At 39.5% G+C, this 27,860-nt stretch overlaps 1 protein-coding gene across 2 annotated transcripts; it reads right to left on the bottom strand.

The window, feature by feature from the left end:
- Positions 1-1,526: 1,526 nt before the first annotated feature.
- Positions 1,527-27,026, bottom strand: LOC117510110 (gastrula zinc finger protein XlCGF57.1-like). 2 transcript variants are annotated; one of them, XM_034169725.1, is made up of 4 exons: positions 26,964-27,026; positions 25,525-25,727; positions 3,217-3,923; positions 1,527-2,880 (listed from the first exon to the last, which is right to left on the bottom strand). In XM_034169725.1, coding segments are annotated over exons 1-4 (1,122 nt in total). In that variant the 5' UTR covers positions 26,966-27,026; the 3' UTR covers positions 1,527-2,670. The 2 variants fall into 2 exon arrangements, with proteins under 2 accessions (XP_034025616.1, XP_034025615.1); XM_034169724.1 differs by having other exon boundaries at positions 1,539-3,923.
- Positions 27,027-27,860: the final 834 nt, after the last annotated feature.

The following is a 27,860-nucleotide window of genomic DNA, read 5'->3' as shown; positions in this document are numbered from 1 at the left end:
CAGGAAACCAACGGATTAAATGAACTCTACTAATTCTGGCAAAACGAATGGTCAAATATTGAGCTAGAATTATGCCAGAAGCTTGTTGATGGCTACCAAACATGTCTGGTTGAGGTGCAGCTTGCTATGGGACATGAAACCAAATATTAGTGCAGATGTATGTATATATTTGAGTGTGTATGTAAAATTTTGACACTGTGGATTAGAGAAGATCCAAAAAAAATTTAAACTAGTGCACTCAATTCTTGTTTCTTGGCATAATTACACCTTGACGAAAGAGCTGTTTGAAGAAATCATTAAAAAAGCCCAAAAAACTTCCAACCACAACTGTAGGTGCAATAAAGAATGTTCATAGATTGTTTCCATATGAAATACCTAAACACCTGCCTGGTGGTTGCTGTCCAGGACCCAAGGCGGTTTCTTGGTGTTGTGGATGCAGTGAAGCACAGCGCCAAGTGTGGGGGGTTCGAATCTTGCCTCGGCTTTGAAAAATTAATTGCCAGGCCTGTGAACAGGAGTTAATGCCAGCTACTTGCTCAGAGCACAGACAAATAAATAAACAAAAATAAATAAATAAATAAAAAGAAAGATAAAGAATGCATTTGCATCCCAACCAGCATGAAACATGTCCCCAAATCAACATGTGGATCAGTATACTATGACGACCTAAAGCAGGGGTGGGCAATTATTTTTTTGGAAAGGGCCAAGTCAGAAACAGAAAATGTGGTAACTTATGCATGCATAAGGAACAGAGTCACTCAACCGTGTGAAACAGAACCTCAGTTTATCTCTGTGTCGATGAGCAGACAACGGCAAAACATCACAGGAAGGGCGGGTGAATAAAAACTGAACAACGAAAAAGAACAGTCCTCCCATAAACCCCTTCCTAGTGTGCCTCCTGGTGGCCCAATCACTGCATTATAGCATTTGCACAACCCTTCCCTCCTTAAATTTCAACTTTCCCCGTTGGAGGCAGTAACATGGACAACATTGAACCTGACGTAAATGGGTGATTCTTTAACTACGGGCACTATTGGCCTTGTAAATGTAATTTCCACCACACCATTGCCTTAAATATAAAGCGCCTTGGGGCAACTGTTTGTTGTGATTTGGCGCTATATACATGTGCTCTGATGTCACTGTTTATCTCCATAGAAACTACCCAAACAATCTTTCATACAAACTGTTTAAAGGGACATTACAGTGTTGTGGTGGAAATTACGGCAATAGTGTGGGACAACTACATTTTGTTTAAAAAAATCACAACAGTTGTATGACATTGAATACCCCAATTATGTTTTGATTATTTTACTGATATTTTATTCAGAGATATTTTAAAACATTAGAAAAAACGTTTCTTTACCATTCATTTTTATCATTGAAGATCAAAAGTCTGGGTGTGGGACAAGCACAAAACGGCAATATTTGCATATAATGATGCTGAAAAAAGGTGAAAAAGTCATCATAGACTACTAGAACAAATTTCTTAACACACTTTCATTGTAAAGATAACTATAAAAGTGTGAAATTTCCCCTTTTTTCTGTTTTGCATACAGTATCATCAAAGGACATAAGTGCCCATAGTCTAAGAATCACCCTCATATATAATTCAAAATACACAACATTGTGCCAAAAATAGAGAAAGATAACATATAAATTAATTACATTTACTTCCAATTGAGATCATCCCTCTGAATTATTTTTCCTCATATCTCTTGTATATGATACTGAAAAACTTATTTTTTTTTTTTAGAATTCTCTCTATTTCTATATTGAACTTCATTATGTAACCATCTGAACTTGTGGGTGGTAGTGGCCCTGAGGAGCCGTGGTGTGTGTCCTTTATTTTAATGTCTGAAAGGTGGCAACCGTAAGGCATTAATACCACCCCGCCTTTAATAGCACAGGTTCATTAAAGAGCGTTAACACTCAAAATATTCAACATGTCTAAAATGATTTGAATCTTGTAAACCAAAGTCTATTAAAATCAGATGAGCCACTCTAAAAAACAAAAAACCTGAAATCACCAACTACAATCAGTTATGTGGTTCAAAACGCAATTCTACAATGTCGGCCATTAAAACAAATGTCAGAATGTTAAAATCACAACTGTCCAAATTTTCAAATAAACAATGTCTGAAAACAGAAAATTGTTTAAAATTGTGATTCAGTCAAAACATTTATGATTTTAGCCTCCCATAAATTATCACTTAGGAAATCTCTGCTCTGAGACGGCTGATTTTCTGTTGTAATGTCTTTTTCCGTGGCACAGTATTTATTCTTCCCAATTCTGTTTCCTCTTCTCTCCAAATATTGTGGGCCAAATTTACTTTGTATATAACATACAGGTCCATAATTCACACAAGATTAACTTGGTCAGTGTGGTTGCTTCTGGGATCAGTCTTGTCAATCCCAGGGGATCTTCCTGTAGTATACTTTTGAACTTTTTGACTCTCCTTCAGTTTGATCAATTTAGGGCACTCTTGCATGTCCATTCTCCTCATTTCCTCAATCTTCATAGCCAGTTCCTCTTTAATTCCCGCTGTTCTGGTTCTAGGTGCATATGTATAGTGTTTTGTAGTTGATGTGGTGAATGACTCCTTTTTTGTTGAGGCAGTGAATGATCTATCCCAGTAAACCCCTTCACAGTGTGACAGAGGACACTAGAGGCTAGTGTCCAGTAGTGCTTCCAACCCACCCATGAGTTTTCATGTGTACGTTTAGACTGCCCTTTCTTCTAAAACTTTCACCACACTCAGAACAAATAAATGGCTTATGTCCTATATGAACTACCATGTGTATGTTCAGATGGCCCTTTCTCCCAAATCCTTTACCACACTCAGAACAAACAAATGGTTTCTCTCCTGTATGAATTCTCATGTGTATGCTGAGATGGACACTTTGTGCAAATTTTTTCCCACACTCAGAACAAGCAAATGGTTTCTGTCCCGTATGAATTCTCATATGTTTCTTCAGCTCGCCATTTAGTCGAAATCTTTTATCACACTCAGAGCAGACATGTGGTTTCTCTCCTGTATGAATTCTCAGGTGTGTATTCAAATGGCCTTTGTGTTCAAATTTTTTACCACATTCAGAACAGCCAAATGGTTTCTCTCCTGTATGAATTCTCATGTGGGTGTTCAGTCTGTCCTTTTGGACAAATCCTTTACCACACTCAGAACATGTAAATGGTGTTTGTCCGGCATGAAAACGCATGTGTATGTTCAGATGGCCCTTTTGCCCAAATTTTTTGCCACACTCACGACAGCCAAATGGTTTCTCTCCTGTATGAACTCTCCTGTGTCTGAACAGATGTCCTTTCTGTTCAAATTTTTTATCACACTCAGAACACTGAAAGAGTTTTCGTCCTGTATCAGTTCTCATTTGTCTGTCCAGAGTACTCTTTTGTCTTTTACACTGAACAGGACGGCTAAACTCTTTCTCACTTGCTTGCATTCCCTTGTGTTGCTTTGTCTTAGCATTGTTACAACTGCTAGGACTAACAGAAACATTCTTGTTTTTCACTGCCCCTTTACCATTGGCATCTGGTTGTAAATGACTGCTTGGACCTGAGTTGCTGGCTGGTCGCGGCCCTCCATAGTCCTCTTGATCAATTTGTGCTGTCAATGCTCTGTGGACAGTTGAGCTGCTGGCTACAGGCTCAACCTCTGTGCTCTCATCACTTTGGCTTTGATGAGCTGGTGATGACTGTGGTTTTTCATCATCATTTTCTCTCTTCACAGGGAAAGCAGTGCAAGAAAACTTTTGTTTGATATCAGCCCCCTCCACCTGGTGAAGCTGCGGTACCTGACGATTTATCCAGACGTTCTTTTGCTCCTCTTTAATATGCTTTTGGTCAATACCCAGTTTCCACTCTTGTTCAGGGATACATTCTTCTTTAGTCAGCAACAACTGCTGGACATCTGCAAAGAATCAGTGAAATGGGGAACAGAACAACTTTAAAATGAGGATAAAACTGCAGTGATGAGTGTAACCTGAACAGAGGCAGTTGTGGCTTGGAAGGGTGGATTCAACACCCCCACATCTCCACCCCTCAAAATACAACACATTAACTTTTTGTATGATGTTCAATATCTAATGTTTAAATGTTTAGACCAAATGTTTGCCAATTCAGCTGGACTGTTGTCCCATGTGAAAGCAATGCATATGCATTGCAAGCAACACTGAAATAGGGAACAAACATCAAAACTGGTACTAATTAATGTCAGTGCTTCTCATTTCATATCATGCTGTCCCCTGTGCTGCACTGGGCCACTCTGACATGCCATGGCCCATCTCATTCCTTCCTACAAGCAAAAACTAAAGCTCTGCAAACCTGTCGTGAGGACATCTAAACAGTGGAGCAGTAAGGCTATGGAGGATCTTCAGGCGTGTTTGGAAAACATGGACTGAGATGTGTTCAAGATTGCCACAGACAGTCTGGATGAGTACACAGATGCTGTGACCTCAAACATCAGCTTCTGTGAAGACTGCTACATTCCATCACAGTCCTAAACTCAAGACAGTTGAGGGTGCAGAAGGAGGAGGCTGTCAGGAGTGGGAACAAGGTCAGGCATAGAGTCAAAGTACTGGTTTGGGAAGGTGGTTAGGGAAGCTAAACGGCTGTACACTGAGAAACTTCAACATCAGTTCTCACCCAATGACTAAAGCCCTGGTTCCAACGAGTAATAAAGCCATGAACATTGAGGCACGTATGGATTTGTAAGAAATTTCAGTGATTATTCAAATAATGAGCCATGTATATGAATATTGTGGAAACAATTAAAAAACGCTGCCTGAGTGATTGCGCCAGTTCAACGCAGCTCATCTGATAGATTATAACGAGATGTTAAATCTATCATAAACATACTTTTACAGCTGCTCATAAGGAATGAACATGCAACTGTTTTACCAAGCCATTACAATATAAGTATTATAAATAATTACTTTGTAGACTGTTCCAAATATATTTTCCACCTCATGAAGAGCAGGAAAGGGAGAGAAAAATCTCCAGATGAAACGGTCCTCTGTGATTCGAGGTCTTTTCAAAAGGTGCTTACTGAGAGAAAATTATTAATCCACTAAGAAATAATTATTTTATATATGCACCGTCCAGCGCACAAAGTGGGTGGGATTGTCACAACGAAGTGCGTAAGAGTGTGGAGCCAAAATAGCCTGTCCTGCTCTCGCAGCTGCCAGGTACTCTGATAATGGGCTTCTAACAGCCTCATACTCACCACAAACATGCCTCTGTTTGTCCTCGCAGTACCCTGTATACAAACTGCCCTATGCTGTTTTTGCTAAATTTTGAATTTCTCGAAATTAGCGCCATGCTCAGAGATGAACCCCATTAGCCAAATACTCTGCCTCTAAGAGCCACTATTTTCCCACATTAGTTGAATAACTTGACTTGTACCAAAAAAAAAAAAGGATGCTATGTGGCTCATTATTCATTATTTGATGGGACCAGAGCTTCACAATGTCTGGAAATGACTCAGACAGATCAACTACAAACCAAACATCCCCCACTCTGTCAAGGACCCTCATCTGGCATACCAGCTGAACAAGTTTTACTGCAGAGTTTAAAGATAGTGGGATAGTCCTATTACCATACCCCACGGAGACTATCGGCTCAGCTCCAACCCACCAGCATGTCTCCCCCCCTCTCCAACTGGGATCTGTTCCCCAATACAACTGCTCACAGCAAGGTCCCCCACCACACCTCTCTCCCTTCATGAGAGGGATGTCAACTGGCTCTCCAAGAGACAGAACCCATGCAAAGCAGCTGGACCAGTCTCTGTCTCCCCATCCATATTGAATTGTGCAGACCAACTGTCCCTGGTGTTCACAGACATCTTCAACACCTCACTGGAAACATGCCAGGTGCCAGCATGGTTTAAAGCCTCCACCATCACACCCATCCCCAAAAAACAAAGAACTGAAGGCCGTAATGACTACACAGCCACAGGTCTGCAGACGACGATGTCAACATGGGCCTCCGCTTCATCATCCAGCATCTGGACTCCCCAGGAACCTACGGCAGGATTCTGTTTGTGGACTTCAGCTCTGCTTTCAGTATGATCATCTCGGCCCTACTGCCGGACAAGCTCTCTCAGTTGGGTGTGCCCGACTCCACCTACAGGGGGATCACTGACTTCCTGCCCAACAGGAGGCAGCATGTGTAACTGGGAATGCGCACCTCGGACACATGGTCCATCAGTCTGTGAAGCTCCTGAGGTTTGCGGATGATACAACCCTCATTGGACTCATCTTGTTGACTTCAGTAAGAACGGAGTCCTGGCTGCCCCAATCACTCTGTGTGACTCCCCAGTCGCCATTATGGAGTCCTTCTGCTACCTGGGGATCACCATGACCCAGGACCTCAAGTGGGAGCTGTACATCAGCTCTCTCATCAAGAGAGCACAACAGAAGATGTACTTCCTGCAGAAGCTGAGGAAGTTCAACCTGCCAAAAACAATGATGGTGAACTTCTACACTGCCATCATGAAGTCCATCCTCCCCTCTTCCATCACCATATGGTACGCTGCTGCTGATAAGGACAGGAGCAGTCTGCTATCCCTACAGGACCTGTATGCCTCCAGGGCCCTGAGGTGAGCAAGGAAGATTTGACCAATCCCTCCTACTCAGGACACAAACTTTTTGTCACCCTCCCCTGTGGAAAGAGGCTGAGGTCCATCAGGACCATAACCTCAAGACACAAAAACAGCTTCTTTCCATCCACAGCTAGACTAATAAATAATGCCAGAGACCCCCCATTTACCCTGCCTCCCACCCCGATACTGTACATCTGTACTTCAATCACCTTTTGCACAGTCCCATTTCATTACGTTATATTTATTTAACAGTGAACAGTTCTGCCTATTAGTGTTTTTCTTTTCTTATTGTTTATGCACCAGTAACACCAGATCAAATTCCTTGTATGTGCAAACTTACTTAGCAATAAATTTGATTCCAATAATCTACTCGTAAAACAGTTTCAATATCTTTTGCTCATTTCTCCTCTACTCTTCCCACTAAAAATTGGGCATCTCATTGATGGCTTTGACTGCTTTTTGCCAATCTGTGTTCATTTGGCACTCAAGAATAAAGAGATTACTCATCCCTCAACACCTATTATTTTTCATGATTTCACACCACTGGGAAAAAAAAACGTATATGGAACTATAGAACCCACTTGCAATATAATTAATGAAACGTAAGCCTCTTTCATTAAAAAAAAACTTTATGAGATACGCATCATTGGACATCAAATAGATACTTTATAATACTTAATACTTATAATAATTTAATAATTTAATACTTTCTAATTAAATGAATGTATAAATTGTTGTTTTTGTGTCTAACCCAGCTTTTTAGTACTTTATATTACTTAAAGTGTTCTATTAATATTTTCTTTTGTACACTTTCAACTTTGACTTTACTGTATCCCAAACTGACTTCGCAACCAACACATTTGTTTGACCTTTCAGATTTATGGGTTCTCAAGCCATAACTAACCTGATTTTAAAACTAGAACCTCAAACAGATGTAGTTATGCCATAGCTTAGATGGTGCTTGAGGAAAAGGGGTAAAAGGCTTCAAATCCCACTTTCGTTATGCAGAAAAATTCAATTAAGTAAACATTTATGGCTCATCAGCAGGCCCCTATCCATTAATCTTTTTTTACCCATGATGCACTGCATGATGCATTCTGTTGGGTAAGCCGCTGTAAAGCCAAAGTGTGAATGTTCAAAAGTCTAAAAAGGACTGCAAACCTTTTGATATGGACACTATCAATATTGTTTGAGTGAAGATATATTTGCTCACGACAATGAGAAGCTGAAGGCGATTGATGCCATAGATCCTTAAGAAAACAGTCAATGAGTCAATGCCAAGACGGAGGAAGTGTATTCCAGAGTCTTGGTGCGACTACATGAAAAGCTGGATCCTCATGAACTTTAAAAGGAGTGTGTGCGACCATCAGCAACCTCTGATAACATTACATCACGGCAAGGTGAGAGCGAGAGAGGATAATTTTGAGATGAACCATCATGGGATTGGGACATGCCACAAGCTAGATACCATCTTGGGGACTTAAAACAAACATACATATATATATATATATATATATATACATATATATATATATATATATATATATATATATAAATAAATAAAATTTACATTCATTTTTGTTTGCATGTTTCACAATTATCTGTTATATTTTGTTCACCCAATTCTTGCTACTGTTGGTGTGGCCTAAGCAGTTGTTCATCTCTGAGTCTTTTCTGCTTGAGATTTCTTCCCCAAAAACACGAAAAGGACTTTTTCCCCTTAAGATTATTACCACCAATGTGGTGGTAATAATCTTGTGGTGGTAAAGGGAGTTTTTCCTTCCCACTGTAGCCAAGTGCTTGCTCACAGGGGGTCGTTTTGACCGTTGGGGTTTTACATAATTATTGTATGGCCTTGCCTTACAATATAAAGCGCCTTGGGGCAACTGTTTGTTGTGATTTGGCGCTATATAAAAAAATTGATTGATTGATTGATTGGTGGAGGCAAAAAATTGGGTCTGGGAGGAGTTTGGAGAGGCCACGGAGAATGACTTTTGGTCAGCCTCAAGGCGATTCTGGTAAATTGTCAAGGAGGCAGTTCTTAGCCCAGGATGTGTTCAGCAAGGGTGGAGAGCTGCTAAACTCAACTGAGGACATCATCAGGTGGTGGAAAGAACACTTTGAGAATGTCTTAAGTTAGTTTTTGGCAAGGCCAAATGTCCCAAGCCCCTGGCAGGGGGTCTGGGTGTTCTCCCCCCCAAAAATTTAAATCTCAGATGCATTCTGGTAGATTTTCAGGTCTATTTATTTTAAAATCTCCAAAAAAGAAACCTTTTTGTTGGGTCAGGTTACTTTTTCCACTCCATAAACAAGAGGCGTTTCACACAAGTATCTTCACAATACAATTCAGTGTACTGGATAGTCAGTGGTGTGGAACTGGACTGGGTTTGCTCCAACAGACGTAGAACAAGTGACTGCACGTTGCAAAGTTTGACGAAGGTCCACTGCAATAAAAGGCAACAGCACAACAAACTTATTCCAGCATCTAAAATAGAGTCATCCAGCCAAGTGGGAGAAATGCCAATGAGAGCCATTACAAAAAACAAACGCCCGCTAAAAACCAGCGTACTGTGGTGGCATCATTTACCCAAGACACCACGTATGATAAGACAGGGGCATGATGGAGAGCAATCACTGAAGTGGACACTTTTCACATCGCTAAAGATATGGTACCCATATATACAGTGGAAAAGGCTGGGTTTATCCACTTGCTGAAAACTATAAACCCCAGTATGCTACGCACAGCAAAACTATAATGATAACTGTACTGTTTCAACATGATTCATCAAATATAACAAGCTAACCTATAGGAAGCTTCATTATAACCTCGCTAGTTTCCCGTTACATTAGCCAACAATCGTAAATGACAGTCAGAACACCAAGTTAACCAGGCGGGCAACACAACCTTAGATTTATGATGCTGGCTGTATTCATCAGTCCATCCTTTATCCTCATCTACCATTTTAGAAATATACTGTTTTAATAATTTATGTTGAAATTAAAAGTGCTGTATAAGATTTAAAAAGACAAAACCAGGACAAATTTGTTTCTACAACCCCAATTCCAATGAAGTTGGGATGTTGTGTGAAATGTAAATAAAAAACAGAACACAATGATTTGCAAATCTTCTTCAACCTATATTCAGTTAAATACACCACAAAGAGAAGCTATTTAATGTTCAAACTGATAAACCTTATTTTTGTGCAAATATCTGCTCATTTTGAAATGGATGCCTGCAACACGTTCCAAAAAAAACTGGGACAGTGGCAACGAAAGGCTGGAAAAGCTGATGAATGCTCAAAGAACACCTGTTTGAAACATTCTGCAGGTGAACCAGTTCAATGGAAACAGGTGAGTGTCATGATTGGGTATAAAAGGAGCATCCCCAAAAGGCTCAGCCATTCATAAGCAAAGATGGGGTGAGGATCACCACTTTGTGAACAACTGTGTGAAAAAAAATAGTCCAACAGTTTAAGAACAATGTTTCTCAATGTTCAATTGCAAGGAATTTAGGGATTCAATCATCTACAGTCCATAATATAATCAGAAGATTCAGAGAATCTGGAAAACTTTCTACACGTAAGCGGCACTGCATAAAAACCGACATCATTATCTTATCATTATCATTATCTAATCTTACCGCGTAGGCTCAGCAACTCTTCAGAAAACCATCGTCAGTTAACACAGTTCGTCGCTACATCTACAAGTGCAAGTTAAAACTCTACCATGCAAAGTGAAAGCCATATATCAACAACATCCAGAAACGCCACCGCCTTCTCTGGGCCCAAGCTCATTTGAAATGGACAGACGCAAAGTGGAAAAGTGTCCTCCGGACAAAAGAGGAAAAAGACCGTCCAGACTGTTACCAGTGCAAAGCTCAAAAGCCAGCATTTGTGATGGTATGGGGGGTGTGTTAGTGCCCATGGCATGGACAACTTACACGTCTGTGATGGCACCATCAATGCTGAAAGGTACATCCAGGTTTTGGAGCAACACATGCTGCCATCCAAGCAACAGGGATATCCCTGCTTACTTCAGCAAGACAATGCCAAGCCACATTCTGTACGTTACAACAGCGTGACTTTGTAGTAAAAGAGTGCCGGTACAAGAATGGTCTGCCTGTAGTCCAGACCTGTCACCCATTGAAAATGTGTGGCACATTAGGAAGCGCAATATACGACAACGGAGACCCCGGACTGTTGAACAACTGAAGTCGTACATCAAACAAGAATGGGAAAGAATTCCACCTACAAAGCTTCATCAGTTAGTGTCCTCAGTTCCCAAACACTTAGAGTGTTGTTAGAAGGAAAGGCGATGTAACACAGTGGTAAATATACCACTGTCCCAGCTTTTTTGAAATGTGCTGCAGGCATCCATTTCAAAATGAGCAAATATTTGCCAAAACAAACAAACAAACAAAAAAAAAACAATAATGTTTATCAGTTTGAACATTCAATATCTTGTCTTTGTTGTGTATTCAATTGAATACAGTTTGAAGAGGATTTGCAAATCATTGTATTCTGTTTTTATTTACATATTACACAACACCCCAACTTCACTGGAATTGGGGTTGTATTTTGCATTAACCTAACAGCAAAAATTAAGGTGGCATATTCATTTGATCTGTTTTTGTTCTATTAAGCCACAGTCATTATAAAATGATTATTTTATTAAATGCATTCAGATTTTTCTATAAAATGCACATATGCATATAATAAACACAAACTATTTGTGTATGTATGCCTAAGGGTGTGTCTTTGGGTTGATAAAGTTTAAAATTACAGAAAAAAAACAAAACAAAAACAAAACAACAAAAAAAAACAACATTTTTGACATGTCGACCAGTATATGTTTCAATGTTATTATTGTCCCAAGAGTGATGTCTTTGTGTTTTATTCCTCTCATTATACAGAGAACGGTGTTAAAGATCCCCGCATGGATCGTGCCACTGGAGTGTGCAAGAAGGTTGTCGCTTTTTCCTATAGCTGGAAAAAAGAAGAGTTGGGCAAAGCAGTCAGAGCATGGCTTACCACCCCCCCCAAAGGGAGAGAGCTGGCTGATATGATCCCCCCCCCCCCCCCCCCCCCCAAAAAAAAAAATCAGCTCACAACAGAGTCCCCAACCAGGTGGGGCTCCTGCCAAAAAAAGGATCGAGCGATTCCTGGAACAGCAGAAGTCTATAACCCATGTCCTGGGGTCTGATATGAAAAGCCGCCATCTCGCGCCCTCTTAGCAACACACCGAGGTTTTGGAGTTGGTAAATAAAGCAGTCACTCCACTCCAAGACGTTACTGATGCACTGTCAGGGGAAATGTATGCAAGTGTCTCATTAAACCCCGTAATCCATTTGTTCAAAACCAGTCTTTTGCAGCCTGAGGAAGATGGCACAGAGCTTACTAAAATAACAAACAGGAACATACTGTGATACCTTGAGGAAAAAAGTACAGCAACCCTGTAACTGTTGGACACGGCCTGTCCGATGGACCCAAAGTTCTGGACAGCCTACACTGACCCAGACAAAGTGGAACAAGCCAAAAGAAGAGCTGTCAATGAACTGCTGTCTTTCTCCACTGGCAAGAATTCACCACAACCTGGTCCAGTCGTGCAGGTGGACCAAGAACAGGCAACGCCTCAGCCAGACCCCAAGAGGAAAGAAAACTTTAGTAACCTTCTTCAAGAGGAATCATGCACCAACCTCTGACCAGTGAGAGGCAGCTAAAATAAAAACTCAACTAGCAACCTATCTGTTATCACCAGTGGCAGACCCTGACACTGATCCACGTCAGTGGTAGAAGAGCCATGAATCCAGCTTGTCAAGGCTCAGTAACCTGGCCAAGAAGTACCTCTCTATCCCTGCAATAAGTGTCCCATCTGAGAGGGTTTTCAGTGTGGTGGGGAGGAGTTGTTACATGCAGCAGGGTATGCCTCCAGCCAGAGGACAGGCTGGTTTTACTTGCCAAATATGTATAAAACTTATAGACAACAAGCACAGACCTCATGTCCTGCACCTCAACCTAAATGTGATGTTTTGTTCATATATTCAGGGATTCAAGTGGCACATTTATCTTTTAAAACAAAGTTTAATAAAAGTTTTATGTTTGCACTTTATCAATCTCAGTGTTGGAGGAATTGATTTATTATTTTTTTTGCATACAATGTGCTATGCTACATTTTTGTTTCCAGAATATTTTATTCAAGACAGGAGTTTCCTCCCAGAGGAAGCTTATTATTTAATTTTTTGCAAATTAATTCTATACAAAGTGCAATTTATATCTGTTAGGAAGAGAACAACTTAATGAAAATTTTGCCAAAATTAAGATGCAGTGCAGGTTCATTCCATGTGACAGGGATCATTCTGTTTTTAAGAATGATCCCTGTCACAAGCAAACCTATGCAAGGTGACTCTGAAGTCAACATTAAGGAAAAATTCCATTCATATGACTAATAACCACTTTTGCATGAACTTACGTTAGTCTATGCATGGGAATAGCTTATGTACAGCTAGCTACACATTAGTTACTGTGCTTTGTTTATTCAGTGATACAGACATTGTTTATAATGTAGCGATGTATGTGTATACATGCTGGATGGATGTCAGAATGGCTATCGTATAGACTGTCATATATTTCCTGTACATTTATGTACATTTTCATGTACATTTTGATTAAGCTGAAAAATTACCAATAAAGAGGGCACTTGTTTTCCCATCAGGCCTCTTTGTTAGATGTTGGTACCAGGTTTAATTTGAAGTTCCAATGAAGACCTTTCATTTGAGACAAACAAAACAAAAATCAAAAGATGCCCACATGCCCAAAAAGTGGTGCCAAAGGAACATATTTGGTAAAAATAGCTGGAAAAGGGTTAATTTTGGGCAAAATCTAAAGATTGTGGTGTTCTTTGCATCTCAAGGAAGCCTAACATTAGTACTACCAACATGCGAAAGAACATTTTTCACATGACAAGGCAAATATGGTTAAATGCACATCAAAGTCAGCACACTTTAGGTACATTCTGTCCAAATTCCATTTTTTTTGGTAATTAATTGCATGCCCCCCAGGGGGTTAATTTCTTCAACTGTACATTTTACATAAACTTTAAGACAGAATAAACAAATTCTGAAAATATCAAGTTAATATCTTTTCTAGTTTTTGATTTATGGCCAAGTAAACATGGTCACAAACGGAACACAGGGGGTTAACACGGACACGCACCCCTTTTCAACCCCCTCACAGAATCGAAACGAAACAAGATATTGAGCTACCGCCAAGACCATTCTTCTCTTAACATGAGCTACAAAATATATCAAAACCAGGCAATTCTAAAACTATAAAAATGGGACTTCCCCTTATTTTGGATGATTTCATATGGAATGACCCTGGAGGAAAAATGCAGATCATAACTTTTAATGTCCACAACAAAGTAAACCGTTATAAGAACCACCGCGCAGTCCCCAAAAATATGACTTAAAATCCCAAAACAAAATAACGCTTCTTCTTTGGATATTATTATAAACCAATTGTTTGGGTGTGGAACTGAATGGAACTTAATGAATGGGTGTATGTTGTCAAAAATAACCCGGAAACATTCACCACGTGAGTAAAAACCCAGATTTCCAGTCATTTACCGAAAACTTTCATCACTGCATCAGAGATGTTTCCAAACAATTTTACAAATAAAATGATTGTGAAAACAGACCAGGAAAACAAAAATAACCCTTCTTCTTTATGTTTATCGACAGTTTGCAAAGCAACACAGTGCATTACCACCAACAACTGTTTGGGTGTGGCCCAGGAATGGATTCTGATGTATGCTATCAAAAATAATCTGGAAATGTTCACCACATAAATAAAAAAATGGAATTTTCTGACAACTTCCATTACTGTGCATCATAATACTGTAAATCACCAGGTGGGTAGAGGATTCATGAGGACAGTGGCATCAACCCACCCCTTGGTTTCATGTCGTATGCATGTACATGTATCAGAGAAGTAGAGAAGCTTGAATCTTCGACTGGACTGGGTTGCTTGACGCGAGGACGTTTCGCTTCCAATTGCAGAAGCTTCCTCAGCTAAAATTCTTGCTCTGGTAGTCTTGACCCAGAGTCAAGACAGAAGTCAGACTACCAGAGCAAGAATTTTAGCTGAGGAAGCTTCTGCGATTTGAAGCGAAACGTCCTCGCGTCAAGCAACCCAGTCCAGTCGAAGATTCAAGCTTCTCTACTATGGAAACCACCTGGAAAACTGAGAGCCTACACAGAATCACGTATCAGAGAACATGCAAATGGTTGCAAACGAATCTCACAAAGTAAATTTATATTGTTCACCAACCACTGGCAGAGTATAGTGTGATCCAATAAGCTTTCCTTTTATTTTAAATGGTTGCAAACTTTGTTGTATTTTATCTGATCCCAGTTATTGTTAGAATAGCCTAAGCACTGGGTCACACCTCTTGAGTTTGGTCTGCTTGAGGCTTCTGCCTCAAAAAACACCAGAGGGAGTTTTTCCTCATCACTGTTGCCTATGTGCACCATATTACTGTGAAGCACCTTGGGGCAATTTGTTGTGATTTGGTACTATATAAATAAATTGAAGATTCAGGAAAATTTCCCCCAAGTGAAAATGTCTGTTATATTTAAATTGTTGCTTATATAAATTAATTGTGTCCTGTAAGATGGTTTTCCTTTTAAAACTATTACGACTCAGTCTGTAACATTTGGCGGTGTAATTGTCTCAATAGCCAGAACGACAGTAGTGTTTCTTTGGGTGTTTTTGGTTTTAAAAAAAATGTTATGCCATTAACCCTCTGGGGCAACGCCTTCGTATATGACGGCTAAGACCAAGCTTTACTAAATTATAAATAACTTTTTAACGATATGAGATAGAAACTTGCTTTTTTTTGCTGAAAAGTTAACACCGCAGACTTTCGAGCCAGCCATTGGCCATCTTTGTACTCCTCATAGAAGCTGTGTGATGTGCACAATGTGAGTGTCCAATCGGAATTGGTTCACCGTCACATGGTTTTCCAAAATCCAATCGTAGGGCAGATTTACCTCACGTGAAAAGTCAAAGATCATTTTCAGGAGTGATGTGTTACTAGTTGGCCTGTTTGAGTAGCTCCCTGGGTGCTCCAATGAGTACATACTTTTAGTACATACTCAGTGCGCCCTACGCCATTAAGCACAGCGATCAGTGAAGCAGACGGAGAGCCTCTGATGACAATCTCACATGCTCAAACAAAGAGTGTAACTATCAGGATTGCTCCACTAGTTTGCATGTGAATGTTACTGGATAACTCTGTTGCTTTCTCTGCGTAACGCACTGTTTACCATATCAATGGACAACAAAACGCATAGACCATTTTGTATATACTGTTCAAAATGTGCATTTGTGTTTATTGTTTGAACCTTTTTCTTGTGCAGTCTTTCACACAAGACCTCAAATTACCTTTATAAAGTGTCAAAACAGTTGTTTATTACAGTTTGCTGTGTGTTTTGAATAAATGTGTGTGGAAAATTATTTTTCGCTTTATTTTTTCCTTGCCTATTTTTGATTGTAAACCTTTATTACACTTATAAAACACAACAAAAACATATATATTCTGAAAGCACAGGTTGTCCTGAAAAACGAGACATAAAACTTGATTGTGGGATGCAGGGAGAGCTGTTAACAGCAATAATAAAACATTTATGCCAGGTGAGTGAACTGTCCAAAAAGTGCCCTCGGACCACAGAGGGTTAATTAAGACTTCCAAAAGGGAGCATTTTACTGTTGAACAAAAACTGTCATGGTGAAAATACACTGAAAACAGGTTTCAAAGTGAAAGTTTATTCACCATCTCTCTAACAGGATTGCATTGCCAGATTTTAAATTATAAATAAGGATGCTCTGAGATTAAGATTTGCTATAATTTGCATATTGTACATGTTGAAAAATCCCACTACTGAAAACCCTGGTTAAAAACAGTCTAAATCCAAACATTTATTCAATATCTACAAATAAATGGTCAAAAAACTTTCACCTTCAAACCTTTTTTGAACAGGTTTTCAAAATCCTCTCTTTGGGATGATGTTGATAGTCTAATATTTGAAGATATTTTTTATTTTTTGATGTTGTAATTATCAAAATTAAAAATCCAAAAATGTTCAAAACATTTTAGTTTATATGAAATGAGTATACAATATGAAAAAAAAATCACTTTATGAAATACTTGACAGAAAATTTTGACTCTTTTCCCATTGTTGTAATTTTTTTGAGACACCTGAATACTCATGTTGTCAGCTGATGTTAATTTATGGGCACAAAACTGTCTCTTAGCATGAATGAATGATTGCTATAAACTCACCAGCTATGTTATTGGTTACACCTGTTCAATTACTTGTTCAGGAGGAATAGCTAATCAGCCAATCACCTGACAGCAACTCAATGCATTTAGCCATCCAGATTTTGGTTTAGACAACTTGCTGAAGTTCAAACAGAGCTTCAGAATGTGGAAGAAAAGGGGTTTAAGGGACTTTGAACATGACGTGGTTCTTGGTGCCAGACGAGCCTTTCTGAGTATTTCAGAAACTGCTGATCTACTGGGAATTTCATACACAACCATCTTGAGGGTTTACAGAGAACGGTCTAAAAAAAAAAGAAAAAAGAAAAAAGAAAAAACACAAGACATCCAATGACCTGCAATTTTGTGGACAAAAATGCCTTGTTGATGTCAGAGGAGAATGGGCAGACTGGTTGTATGGGCTACTGCATGATGCCATCATGTGAGCATGAAACAACATGTGAGGAAGGTTTTCAACACCTTGTTGAATATACACCACAAAGAATTAATAGTGGAGTAGATATGCGCAATATTTGAGGTGAATCGTGACTTTGGTGATAAAAGCATGAATTTGTCACACAGTTAGAGAATACCAACCAGATCATTTTTGTTGTTTTATCAGTTGCTCAGCCTCTAGACGATCAAGGATCTTGATTTTGGTGGCTAATCCTCCATATTCAAGGATGAGGAATGGAGTAGTACAATTTATAACATGCCAGCACCTATGTAACAACATATGGATAACATTCAGATTAAATAATTGTAAAACCATTAAAATATGTAATACTGGTGATACTATACATGTTTTCGAACTGTGACTACTGCGAGTACAACACAGTACCCTACTTCTCAATGTTCATTAATTGTTGTGTACAAGAATTATCCACTATAGGGAGCTCTAAATATAGTCTGACCTACAACAGCTTTTGGTCATCCACTATTCTCTGCAGTAAGACTTGTTCATGCAGATTTGATTGCTGCAAGAAGTGTATGAGCAGTTTTTCTCAATACTCAACAATGAACATGTGAAAGTTTCAAACTGATTTTCAAACTGATTTGAAAATGTTATTTCATTGGTCAAAACATCTGTATTCAGCTGGTTTGGGCCCAATGCCGATCTCAATTTTTGGGAATTCGCACACTTGCACACACTTCGTCGTGACGATCCCACCCGCTGTATTCCCAGCTGGACACTGTGCTTTAGTACGCTGCTTTTATAAAATAATTATTTTATGGCGGATTAGTCATTTTCTGTCAGAGTTGGTTGTTGAAAACACCTCTAATTGCTTCCGGAATCACAGAGGACTATTACAGCTGTACATTTTTTTCCTCTCTCTCACTCTCGTCCGCTCCATGAGGTGGAGAACGTATTGGAACTGTCTAAAAGGTATTTGTAAAATTTCTATTGCAATGGCCTGGTAAAAAGTTGCATGTTCTTTCCTTCCTAAGAGTAGCTGTAAAATTATGTTTATGATAGATTTAACATCTTGTTATAATCGTTCAGATGAGCTGCACTGTGTGCACTGAAGCAATCACTCGCACTCATGCAGTTTTTTAATTGTCTGCGCAATGTTCACGTTATTAATCCGTGATGGAGATTTTGAACTTATCAAAATTTTCTTTGCGCAGTTGCACGAAGCCACGCACAGTTTACAATGGCTTATATGAATCTGAGATGAGTTTATTCTCCTGCACGGCAGAGTGCATGCAAGTGCAACATCAACAGCCTTTTTGCTTAACGATTCCCTTATCGGTTCTTCAGAGTGGCCATTGTTTTTAAGGGTGATTGTCGGGAAAATGTTCATTTCTCTACATTGATTACAGACCCTACAGCAGCTCTGTAAACAATCGCATCTGCAGCACCACTCCACTTTGAAGCATGAACCAGTGCTGCGATCCGCTGGCTTGTTGGTTCATTGATTCGCTGCTCTTCAGAAGCGGAAAGTCCGCTTCTTAACCTCTCTCAAAGCCATTAAAATGTCAATCGTGAGTCACTTTTATGTGGATTAAAGTCATTAACTGGAACTGTTGTTGCAGTCAAGAAACGAAAATCGCCCTCCGCTCTGTTGGCACAGCTCCAAACTCTGCGTGGCTCTCTGCTGAGACAGAGTCGGGTCGGAATTAATAACTTCAAAACGAATTGCTGCTTTAAATAAAATGACACCTCTTTCCAAACGCTGTACTACAGACAATAAACTACAATCAACTAAAACTTTTTTCCTCCCAAAATGAGACGTCCTGCATTCTTTATGAATTACATCCTGATGTGCAGCACAGCTGGCTGCAAGAGCACAGCTCAGATGTATGGAAAGACATTCATGCCAATAATGTCTGAAAGGAAATGCTTTTGACAAAAACTACACATTTTGCTTATTTCTATTTATGTCCAGAGATCAAGGATCCACCATGCAGAGTTTATTATGTCCAGAGTTTAAGGATCCTGTGACCAATTTCATATTTATTTAAGACTCAATGAAATGGGACTTCCGGTGAGGCAGCGCCATGTAAAGACGTGTTATGTTGAGCTCCATACAGGGACACTCTCTTTTAACGTCACTTTTCTTTAAAATTTCGACAACAACGTTTTGAGCGGAAATCTGAAGCTGTGGTGTATCTGATATACGTTTGTGATGCCTAAAAAAAAAACACCAAACAAGCCTGAACAACAAGCTGTGGAGGACGAGCATCGAGTTGAAGCTAATGCTAACACTAGCATACCTGTCCCAGCCTGCTCGGTCCAGGGCACAACGAGCACCAGCGACCATCAAGTTCTTAATGCTATTGTCGCACTGAAACAAGAACTGTTCAAGAAAATAGATGAGAAAGCAAGTGAAACCCAGGTAGAGCTGCATAATGTCGTCGGGAAAATCAACACGAGGGTGGATAGCATCAAGAGTCGGACCACTGAGCTGGAAACAGGAGTGAGTGCACACTCGGACATTATCACGAGCTTGGAATCTGATGTACTAAGAATGAAGGAGGATCTTGCTACACTTAAGGCCAAATGTGAAGATTTGGAAGCCCGTTCTCGCCGCTCGAACCTCCGCGTGACCCGGGGTCAGAGAGGGCCGTGAACACGGCAAACAATCGTCCGAATACATAGCTGCCATGCTCAAACAGTCACTGGGTCTGGATAAGCTGCCTTGTCTGGACAGAGCACACAGGACCACCGGGGCGAGACCAACTAACGATGACTCCCCCCCGCGTGCTTTCGTGATCAAATGCCACTATTTCACTGAGAAAGAAATGCTTCTGAAGAAGGCCACGGAGGCTGGAGTGATAACGACCGCGGATGGAGATCACATCCGGGTCCTGCCCGACTTCACTCAGGCCATGAGTAAACAGCGCGCAGCATTCACAGAAGTGAGGAATCTGCTTCGCGGCTGTGTGGGAGTCCGCTACGGCTTAATGTACCCTGCCATACTGAGGATCACTACGTCAGATGGCCGTGAAAGCAGATTCAAAGACCCCAAGACAGCAAAGGAATTTGTCCTGAAAGAATGCAAGACTGCTTGACTGGGACAAAAGGTGAAATTTCCAACTACTTTGGCTTTGTTTTAATGCACCTTAGTTTTCCATTATCCACGGCCAGGTGAAATTGACTGCTGAAGTAATATTTAATGTTGTTGGTTGGGCTCTACATGTATGTATAGCAACATATATTTGTATTTGGTGCCCGGTTCCATTAGAGTAGTTATATTTTTATTAGCATTTCACTTTCCTAGTCAAGAAGGATGTCTACCTTTTTATTAACATTATTGTTGTTGTCGAAGTTACATTAAAATTACATTATACATTAATGATTAAAGTAATAGTAATTTAATAATGTAATTATTAATAATATGGCTATAATATGGCTAATAAGGCTACAACTGTCCCTGTATGGGGTGACATGGTAAGCATTTTGTTACTTTTGTTACTTGCTATGGAGTGTGATTTAGAGTTTATACACGGGAAGTATTTCGGTCCATCTCTAGGACTAGACCTGATTCGTTTTTTGTTTTTGTTTTTGGGGTGTTGTTTTCCCCCGGCGTGTTTTGGAAGACAGGTGCTTTTTTTTTTCCTTCATTGCAGATGCTACTTTTCTTTACACTTTCTTATTTACCCATCGTCAATGCCCTTACATTGAACTGTCACAATGTTGTCTGGTAAAAGTGTAACTCCTACCACTGTGGTCAGCTGGAATGTTCGTGGACTGAATCACCCAATCAAACGCAACAAAATATTTTCACATTTGAGTAAATTACACAGTTGCATTGTTTACTTGCAAGAGACAAATTTGTTGAATAAGGATAATTCTAGACTTCTTAGAGGAAGGTTCACTCAGTGTTTTCACTCAAATTTTAACAGTAAGAGCAGAGGAGTAGCTATTTTGCTCCACAGAGATGTACAGTATATGGAGACCAAAACCATAAGAGATAAAAACGGACGCTATGTTATTACGCAAGGAAAATTATTTAATAGACCTATTATTCTGGCAAATGCCTACGCCCCAAATTGGGATAATGCAAATTTTTTTACAAGCTTATTCTCTCTCCTACCAGATCTTGATTCACATGACCTAATACTAGCTGGGGACCTGAATTGTGCCTTACACCCAATTCTGGACCGCTCCAGCCCTAAAGTTATCACACCAAACAAATCAGCCCAATGTATTAATGAGTTCTTAGATGCTTATGGAATAATAAACCCGTGGAGATTCAAGCACCCAACATCTAAACAATTCTCCTTCTTCTCCCCAGTGCAACAAAGCTATTCTAGAATTGATTATTTTCTTGTTGACCAAAAATTACTACTCTTGATTTCTAACATAGAATATGTCAGCTTTGTGATTTCTGATCATGCAGCTGTGATCTTGAAAATTAATTTTCCAGATAATGTGACCTCATACTTTCCATGGAGACTTAATCCCAGATTGTTGTTAAACCAGAGGTTTGTTGAATTCATCAATTCGCAAATAGATCTCTTCATGGAGCTCAATGAATCCCCAGAGATAAGTTATTCTATACTCTGGGAAACCCTAAAATCTTATCTAAGGGGACAAATAATCTCTTTTGTTGCAGGGGAGAATAAAAAAAGAAATAAACGAGCCTCAGAATTAATTGTTTGCATTAAAGAAATCTATCAACATACTATGAACATGGAGACCGTGCCAGCAAGCTTCTGTCACACCAATTAAAACAATCAACAACAGCTGGCTTTATAACTGCAATTAAAGATGAACATGGACATGTACATACTGACCAGAAAGAAATTAATTTAAAATTTAAATCATACTATGAAAAACTATACACCTCCGAAACCAATGATATAACACAGATAGAGAATTTTTTCAATAAACTATCATTGCCCACTGTAGAAGATTCAGACAGACATAGTCTAGAGTCAGACATATCACTATTAGAAATAAGCAATGCCATCAAAAAGATGAGGTCCCAAAAAAGTCCTGGCCCAGATGGTTATCCAATAGAATTTGTTAAAACATTTGCCCTCAAATTAGTCCCTCTGATGTTAAAAGTTTTCAGAGAAATATTGGTCAAACAAGCTCTTCCCACAACAATGACACAAGCTTCAATTTCCCTATTATTAAAAAAATCTAAAGATCCACTGCTTTGCGAATCATACTGTCCCATTAGTCTTCTCAACTGACTACAAAATATTAGCAAAGGTGTTGGCAGGAACACTTGAGACTGTTCTTCCAAAATTGGTACATCCAGATCAAACTGGGTTTGTGGCGGGAAGGCAAATATCAAGTAATCTCCGACGGGTATTCAATGTTATCTATCAACGCAATGAAGCAGTTCCAGAAATAGTGATCTCCCTAGATGCGTAAAAAGCGTTTGATAGGGTTGAATACAATTTTTTATTTACTACACTAAAAAAGATGGGATATGATCCTAATTTTTGTTCTTGGATTAATCGATTTCTATTGAACCTCTGGCAATTATGATTAGGGAATCTGTGCAGTTGGCTGGGATTCAGAGAGGAGGACAAATTCATAAATTGGCCCTATATGCTGATGATCTCCTCCTCTTTTTGTCCGACCCACACGCTGCTATTTCTGTTGCTCTTGAACTTATAAACAGATTTGGGCAAGTATCGGGGTATAAATTAAACATGACTAAAAGTATACTTTTCCAAATAAATAAAAAAGCTCAACAATTAAATTTCCAGGGCTTCCCCTTTACAATTAACAAGGACGACTTTAATTACCTAGGTGTATCTGCTACCTACAATTATCATTTATTATATGAAACAAATTTCACAAAAGCTCTGGAAAAAGCCAGGCAAGACATGGACAAATGGTCAAAACTTCCCCATCACTGGCAGGAAGAATCAATTCTGTTAAAATGATAGTCATGCCTAGACTTCTATATCTATTTCAAACGATACCAGTCTTCATTCCTAAAGCCTTCTTTAAAGAACTAAATAAGCATGTGTCCATGTTCATCTGGAATAAAAACATTCCCCGAATCAGAAAGGAATTTCTAGAAAGATTGAAGAAGGATGGTGGGCTATCTCTACCTAATTTTCTATATTACTATTGGGCAACTAATATCCACAAACTTCTGTTTTGGGCCGCAGATGGATTGGGTGCTGAATCTCCATCATGGGTGCACCTAGAGCAACACGCTTGTAGCCCGGTCTCACTCTCGTCCCTCCTATGTAGTCCACTTCCATTGAGTAAGCACATGCTGACTAACAATGTTATTGTCCAGGGTACTTTAAAAATATGGTCTCAACTGAGAAACCATTTTAAACTCAGACAGTCCCTAATCTCAGCCCCTATTCAGCAAAATATCAACTTCACACCTTCCTTAATTGACCCATCTTATCAACAATGGCATAGAAGAGGACTAAGATGTGTCAAGGATTTTTTCCAAAATAATATATTTATATCTTCTGAACAGCTAAAGACTGACTCTGACATCCCACAAACAGACTTTTTCAAATACCTTCAATTACGTAGTTTTGTTAAGAAGTTCTTTTCATTAACCATGCCTTCAAAATCATGGCTTGAGTGCTTCAACCTGGATCCATTTGAGAAAGGTCTGATGTCAGTCATTTATAATAAAATACAATGTGAAGCTTCCCCATCCCTTGTCCACCTAAAAACTCAATGGGAAGAATACCTGGCAAAAAGCCATCTCAAAAATTCATTCTACATATATTTGTGTTAGGCATGGTTTACTACAGTTTAAGGTACTGCACAGGTTACATATGTCACCAAGTAAGATAGCCAGACTTTACCCTGAAGCTGATCCTTCCTGTAGGCGTTGTGGGCATAATTCAGCCAATCTTAGTCATATGTTTTGGCTCTGTCCCCACCTAAGCGAATATTGGGAGAAAATATTTAAGGTAATTTCATATATGTGTAAAAGAAATATTTAGCCAAACTCAGCTACTGTTTTGTTTGGGATTGTTCCTCCAAATGTGTCAGTGAACCCCCATCAAGCAGATGCAATAGCCTTCATGACATTGCTTGCAAGACGCATAATACTGTTTGGTTGGAAAAATGCAACTGCACCATCTTTTAAACGTTGGGTTGAAGATGAAAATTCAATAAAAAGAATTTAATAAATAAGACTCAATGAAATGCTGTTGACATAGAAAACCTGTAAAGCCTACTTTTAGTACACAGAAAATTCACAAGAGGTATCGATGAGGGAATCAATAAGGAACTGGATCGATAAGCGGAATAGATAATGGTATCGATAAAATCTTATCAATACCCATCCCTAGTCACTATGCCACTGCAGTTGTTTTCAGAGATAGCATTGCATTTCAGCATTCACTGTAACTGTGTGACCTCTTTTTGTTGTCATTAAAAGCCAAAAAAACAAAACAACAAAAAAAAACCCATTAGATTTCATTGATTTAGATGAAAGCTTTTAAAAGATACACTAACCCTAATTCAAACGTTTGATCTAATGGTGGCGCTAAAGGGAAGGTCATGGGCTCACCAAAATCAAAAGACTTCATCCTCAGGCGGCCATGAATGTCTCCAGATAATCTGAAAAGAATCGGATGAAAGGTCTTGGAGTTAACGCGTTATGAAATCTTTGCAGTGGTGGACAATGTGGTGGTCCATGAAAAACCATGATATCCCTCCATGACTTATCATTTGGGGATATAAACAGTACCACTGCATTCCTCATCCTTAAAAATGTAGGATTAAGGACCGGATCAAGACCCTTGGTGGTCTAGAGCCTGAGCTGCTAATAAAACAACAAATGGTGCCATTTTGGAAAATGGCTGCCTCTGTGATGCCCCTATAGCCAAAAATTACCTTTAGGATATGCTCGAACACTGTGGCAAATTTCATGCTTTTATCATCAAAGTCACGATTCGTCCACATATCTGCTCCGCTATAAGGCAGTTCTGAAGGCAAAAGAGGGTTTAACCAGGTAATTTCAAGCTGTACCTAATAAAGAGATAAGTGAGTGTTGTATCTATCAAGTGAAAGATAGTTCACTTCATAGTTACAGAACAAGTCAACACAGTGTTGACTTTATTTTTTAGCCAGGTAGTGTATGTGACAGTTATAACAACATGTTGCAGGTACAAGTAATACAAAGTTTAGTCAGCATACCTGTTCTGTATAAGCGAACTTGAGGACTAAAAACAGCATCCAGCACTTTCAGGGCTTTATTCTCTTCTTTTAATCGATGAACTTCTCCTTCATGTTCTCCAATCATTCCATCAAGCAACTCAAATATTTCTTTATCATCTGCTGTTAGCCGTAGATTCAGCAGATCCCTCAGACGCTGGGTATTAGACATGTTTGTACAAAGCCTTTAAAAGCACAAGATAAACAAGAGTCAGTGCAGAAACAACTGAAAGCAGGCCTACTTAATCCGGTGGCGCTGACCGCACGGTCCACGCTAAAAATCAGTCCGCCCTGCCTTCTCTACGCATGCGTTCAAAGCGTCACTGATTACCGCCTCATTTCTGCTTAAAACTGCGCTCCAGTCATCATCTATCTCAGTGACAGATATCTGAAGATTCTGTAACCGGCCGTATCTATTCACCTGGCGGCCGGAGACGCAAAGCCGTGGCAAAATGTCTCTTTCCCCAATCGTCAGCTAAATAAGGCACAAATAGTCTATTCGCCTGACCACGGTTGAGCAACGGTCTTGACATTTTGCTGAAACGGTGATGGGATGTGGCTTTCTGGTTTCCCCCAACCATTTTTACTTTTTTTTTTTAAAAGGGTTGATGGACTGGGTCCCTGTGTGTGTGTGTGTTTTTTTTTATATCCCTCTTTCTCTGCATAGCCGATCTGCTCTGTGTAAGCCTGATCCCGTCAGATCTCAAAAGCTAAGCAGTGCAGCATCTGGTTAATACTTGGATGGGAGACCTCTTTGGAACACCAGTGGCTGTGTGTGTTTCTCCAGGTAAAACTGGAGTTGCGTCAGGAAGGATGCGGATCTGACTGTATCCACTGTGGTGACCACAAATAATAATGGAAGCAGCTGAACTGACAACAACATATCCCCCTTTCTCTGCGATGCAGCAAATGCATTTCAGCTGTATGTTAACATGCAAGCCTTGCAGTCAGATTTTTATTTTTTTTTTGCAGTTACCGTGTTTGTGAAGTGTTGTTTATGAATAAAGCATAATGCCCCAAAAGAAAACTTTTCTGACAACCGGGTCTTCTGAAAACAGGGCAGATCCCAATCCTTTGCTGCTGCCTCAAGGGACACAAAAAAAAAAAAACGAAAAAAACAACAAAAAGAGATGTACTTGCAAATAAAAATTTTACGCACACTTTTCCATTCAACTGAATGGGAAAGTCTGTCCTAACTTGATCTTTTTCTCTCCAAACTTCTTTTCACTGAATTAATCAGCGACTCCGCGAGCAGCATTAGCGTGTAACCAAGCTAATGCTATTAGCTTGTAGGCCAGGACGAGCCTCGTTTGGATCGTGAACAGCAACAAATAAAACCAATAGTGGTTATTTCTGGTTTTCTTCATTGTAATGTAAAACCACAATTCTTTACAAAGTGTGCCGTTACCGTCAAACCTCACATTTCGTCAACTCAGAAGAGGGATAAAACGCTTCAAGAAGACAAACGTGAAACTTGTTTCTTCTTCGTAATGATTTCCGGCAGGCTGTACGCTAAACAAGCGTAATACTGCCCCATCCGGTCGACATCAACCACTTACTATATTCTTAAAACAAAACAAAAACAAACAAACAAACAAACAAACAAAACAAAAAAACCCCCATTTACTCTATTCTTACTTAGAGGTTGGTGGAGTGAAGAAACGTTATAACTGCGAAGCGTTATAACTTATATCGGTTTAACTATTATATCAACTACGAATTCTGTCCGGAGTAAAAAAATAGACTTTATACAAAACGTTGTTAAAACCAATCTCTGAAAGCTCCTCAAACATAATCCATCTTTCAGCAAGGTCACGGCATGTCGTGATTCAGCAGCATGAAATATACATTCATCTATTGGTTCGTTATATTGTCACGAAAAATGCGGGGGGGGGGGGGGGTCGGGGGTGGTTATGGTTAAGGTTATGGTTGAGGGTAGGAGTAGTGTTAGTAATAGTGAGTTAAAAAAAAAAACCCTATCACGAAAATTTAAATCATTTCGTGACGGGAGGACGAAAAAAAAAAAAAAAAAAGGTGAGACTGGGCTGCAATAGTAATTCCCATAAGCCAGGAAAGGATCCTGCCTCTCCATTATCTTACCGACCTATAGCTTTAACTTCAGTCCTCTGTAAAGTAATGGAGAGAATGTTCAATAACAGTGTATTTTTTTTTGGAAGTTTCTGGGTTTTTTGTTAATTTTATAATTGCAGTGCTGGATCAAGATATTCTGAAAGCTGTTATTAACAAGGAGGCTGTAGTTGCAGTTTTTCTTGATAATGAAAAAGCTTATGACATGAAAGCTGATGCAGGCATAAGAG

This window comes from Thalassophryne amazonica, chromosome 5 (assembly GCF_902500255.1).
Source record: "Thalassophryne amazonica chromosome 5, fThaAma1.1, whole genome shotgun sequence".
In the NCBI taxonomy this organism is placed as follows: Eukaryota; Metazoa; Chordata; class Actinopteri; order Batrachoidiformes; family Batrachoididae; genus Thalassophryne; species Thalassophryne amazonica.
This window is presented reverse-complemented; position numbering and strand designations above follow the sequence as displayed.

Bases quoted from the DNA above. Each gene is read 5' to 3' on its own strand.
- LOC117510110 (XM_034169724.1), bottom strand. The intron at 3,924-25,524 runs GTATGCTGACTA...GATTCTTTGCAG, and splicing joins AGTTCGCTTATACAGAACAG to ATGTCCAGCAGTTGTTGCTG.